Raw genomic sequence first — 3,969 nt, forward strand, 5'->3', positions numbered from 1 at the left:
AATAAAAAGGATGAGATTGTGTCAAATTTAATGTCAATTTAAAACTGTTCAAAAAGGCTGCCAGTTGTAATCCAAATGCTATCCATATTTATTATGCATAGATGCAGATTTAGACCCCATAAAGTTTCTCATAAAGTTCAACATATACCTACTCTATGACCCAGAAATTCCACTTCTACATACTTACTCCCCCCCCCGCCCCCTACACACACAAAAAAAAGCAAGGCCCACAAAAAGACTTGTACAAACATGTTTAGAACCATTGTATTCTTAATAGTCCCAAACTGGATACAACCTGAATCTCCATCATCAACAAACGGTGATATACTCACATAATGAAGTAGTACTAGCTAATAAAGAATGAATTATTGATATATTCAAAACAAGGTATGAACCTCAAAAACATTGTGCTGAGCAAAAGAATCCAGACACCAAATAATATATTTTATATGATTTAATTTGTTCTAACATCTACAACAGGCAAAACCAATCTATGAGGAAGGAGATCCTAGAACCTTAACTATCTTGGGGTTGGAGGTATTGACTGGGAAAAAGCATGATGGTTTTTTGGGGGGGCCGTGGACATGATTCACACTATGATATGGGTGTGGGTTACACATGTGCAGGTGTCAAGCCATTGAATTGCACTGGAAGATTAGTGCATTACACTCTTCATAAAGTATAAATTTTCATAAAGTGTGAGATTCCATTTTAAAAAATGCTGGGGTCCAAAGATCTGGGTAGGGTAGGGATGGATCAAAATTAAATGTGAGATCACAAAAACAAATAAATGCAAGCCTAATTGGAGAGAAAACAGGAACAAGTTCACACACAAACACACATCTGATCTATAGACCTCACTGGCTTTGAAACATCGACCGTGATAACATGTGATCACTTGCATTATTCCTTTCTTTTGGTTATTCTGGTTTGGGCTGCACAGGTGACAATTGCTAGGCATGAGCAAAGTTTTACAGCTCCACTCTGTACTATTTAAAAGTATATAATTAGGATTAGGGAACCACAGATGTTCAGGCCAGGCAAGATTCTTTGTTTTCCAGACAGGGGAATTGAAGGTCCTTCCCATAGTTATTTAACACTCAAGAACAGTAAAGCCTACCAACATTGGTAGAAAGAAAAACAGCCCTGGCCTTAATGAAACTTTTGAAATAATGGTCTCTGTTATTTACCATCACTATGTACTACTATGAACCCAGTGATAAAGGGTAAAGCTATAGTATTTATTGAATGTCTCTATGGACCAGGCACTGTCTGGGTGCCTCACACACAGCATTCCTAACCATTCCCACACCTGTGCAAAGTAACTACTATTACCTGAATTCAAAGATAAGAAAATAAAAAAGGAGGTCAAATGACTTGCTAATACTTGCCAGTGCAGAACTGAAACCTGCATCTATTTCATTCCCAAACCCGTGCTCTTTCCATAAAAATTTGCTAATCCCTTGAATATTATTTGCTCTATTTAATCAGTAATCACACAACTGTGCCTTTTTAGCCATTAGACATAATATTCTTTGATTACTTTGGTTTCATCAAATTTGTACATAGAGTACTATTATAAGATATTTGCCTCTCTCCTAGAATTTCTCTATTTAGCACTTAAATAGTTAAATGGAAATTTTCATTCTATTTTTCTTCATAATTTCAGACAGAAAAATTCTTGATCGCTTTATTCGCTCTTACTATGACATTGACAAAGGGATGAATGAAAAAGGAAAACAGTCCAAGTGAAGAAAATCTGAAAATCAATGAAAGGGCCTATGGGGCCATTTTATAAAAATATCAAGGAAAAACAATATCCAAATTGTTCCAAATATGATATTCATGACTTTGTGTAATTTTGTTTTCTTTCAAGGCTATAAATCCCTATCCCATATCCCAACAAAGCTCTTAACTGTATCCAGTAGGTTTTAATATAAAGTGTTTTCAGCCTTAGCCAGTTTGGCAGTGGATAGAACGCCTGCCCTCAGACTAAAGGGTTGAGCTTCCATTCCAGTCAAGGGCCCTAGGTTGCAGGTTGATCCTCAGCGAGGCCCCTATGGGAGGCAACTAGTCGATGTGAGTGTGTCTCTTTCACACTGATGTTCTCTGTCTCTCCTCTTCCCTGCCATTCTCTCTAAAAATATCCTTGGTTGAAGCTTAACAAAAAAAAATAAAATAAAATAAAGTGTTTTCCTATTTTCTATTGGGTACTTAATCTGTGATTTTTAGACTTCCTCTTTAAAACAGGAATTATGTGGAAGAGGTTTCTTAATTTTCTAATAATTACAGGATTAAAAATATTTTTAATATTGATTTTGTATTTGAAAGTACAAAAACATGCTTTGGGAAATTTAGCAAAGTTTGCTCTTATGCCAAGTACATAGGTAATTTGTGTATTACATAAATATAAAAAAAGAAAAAATGTATAGTTTATTGTATTTTTCAAACCTCTGTATCTGTTCTTTAATAATATACTTGAACTGTCAAGTTCTAAAAGAATATTAAAAACATTCCACAATAAAAATCTTTTCATCAATATCTGCTTATGTTTCTGGGATTTTGCTATATTGTCTACCTCTTAATGTTTATGACTTATACACAACTTGTTCATTGATTAACTTTTTCTCATTACATTTTTCCTCTTTCACCTTGTTAATGCTTTTGTCCTTGAGTTACATTTTAGTTTATATTAATGCTGACTTTATATTTTTCCCTTTGTATTTGCTTAGTATATGTTTGCTTTGTCTTAATTTCCAGTCTTGCTTTGTAACGTTTTCTCTGTGTATTCCTAGAAATAACTTATGTCTGGGTTTTATATTATAACTAATATCAGAGTCTATGTCTTTCAAGTCTTGCAATCTATATATATAAAACCCTAATATGCAAATAGGCCGCATGGCTAAACAACTGAACAACCGAACAACCAGTCGCTATGACATGTGCTGACCACTAGGGGTACGCATGGAACATGGCGGGTGTCGGCAGCAGAGCGCAGAACATGGCAGGGGATGGTGGAGCAGGTGAGCGGGGGCACCAGACTAAGGCAGGACACCAGTCGTTGTCATCAGGGTGAACCTCTGGTGGTTACTGAAAATTCTTTGCTCCTGTGGGCCGCGGTCCCACCCGGTGCTTGCACCTGCTGCCGGCACGGCCCCACTTGCATTCACTGCTGGTGCCAGAGCCACCACTTGCACCCACTACCAACGCCCGGTGCTGGCCCCGGCCCCGATCGCTTGGTGCTATCAGCAGGTGCAAGCGGCAGCTGCTGGCCCTGATCACCCCTCAGGGCTTCTCCATCTCCCCCTGCTCTTGAGGGGCGATTGGGGCCAGCAGCCGCTGCTTGCACCCACTGCTGGTGCTGGCCCCAATCACTCTGCGCCGTCAGTGGGTACGAGCGGGGCCAGTGCCTCAGTGTGTGGGAGCGGCGCTGGTGGGAGTGGGGCTGCCAGCAGACAGGGGACTGCAGGGTGAGGGGCCAGGCAGGGGCACGGAGGATGGGTCTGCAGCCCACAGTTCCTTTCAAGGTGCACAAATTCGTGCACTGGGCCCCTAGTAAAAGAGTAAGTGTTTGAACCTGTTCTATTTTGTTTAAAAATGCTTTCACGAATGAGTAGAAAAATAACATTACTTTTAACTGAAGATGACAATAATTTGTAATAAGTAAATACACCACAATGGATCATATACAATTGACCCTTGAACAATGTGGGGGTTTAGGGGCACCAACTGCCCACAAAGGTGAAAATTTGCATAGAACTTAAGGCACTTCACTGCATATGTGGACTCTAAACCACCAGCTGACCCTTGACTATGTTGAACTGTGAGGATCACTTGAAAAAATCCACATATAAGTTGACCTACAAAGTCCAAACCCACATTGCTCAAGAGTCAACTGTGTGGTTGACTGTTAATTACACAGTAAAACCTCGATTTTTCAGACCTTGATTTAACAGACTTTGGACTTCA

General features: G+C 39.3%; 1 protein-coding gene across 1 annotated transcript in view; it reads left to right on the forward strand.

Moving 5' to 3' along the window:
* The window catches only part of TEX26 (testis expressed 26), a 46,363-nt gene extending 44,559 nt beyond the window's left edge, over positions 1–1,804 (forward strand). Inside the window, exon 7 of the mRNA XM_023751297.1 lies at positions 1,670–1,804. Within this exon, the coding sequence (XP_023607065.1) occupies positions 1,670–1,752 (83 nt within the window). The 3' untranslated portion in view covers positions 1,753–1,804. The remainder of the gene's footprint in view (positions 1–1,669) is intronic.
* The last annotated feature ends 2,165 nt before the right edge of the window (positions 1,805–3,969 follow it).

This window comes from Myotis lucifugus, unplaced genomic scaffold, assembly GCF_000147115.1.
Source record: "Myotis lucifugus unplaced genomic scaffold, Myoluc2.0 scaffold_19, whole genome shotgun sequence".
Taxonomy (NCBI): Eukaryota; Metazoa; Chordata; class Mammalia; order Chiroptera; family Vespertilionidae; genus Myotis; species Myotis lucifugus.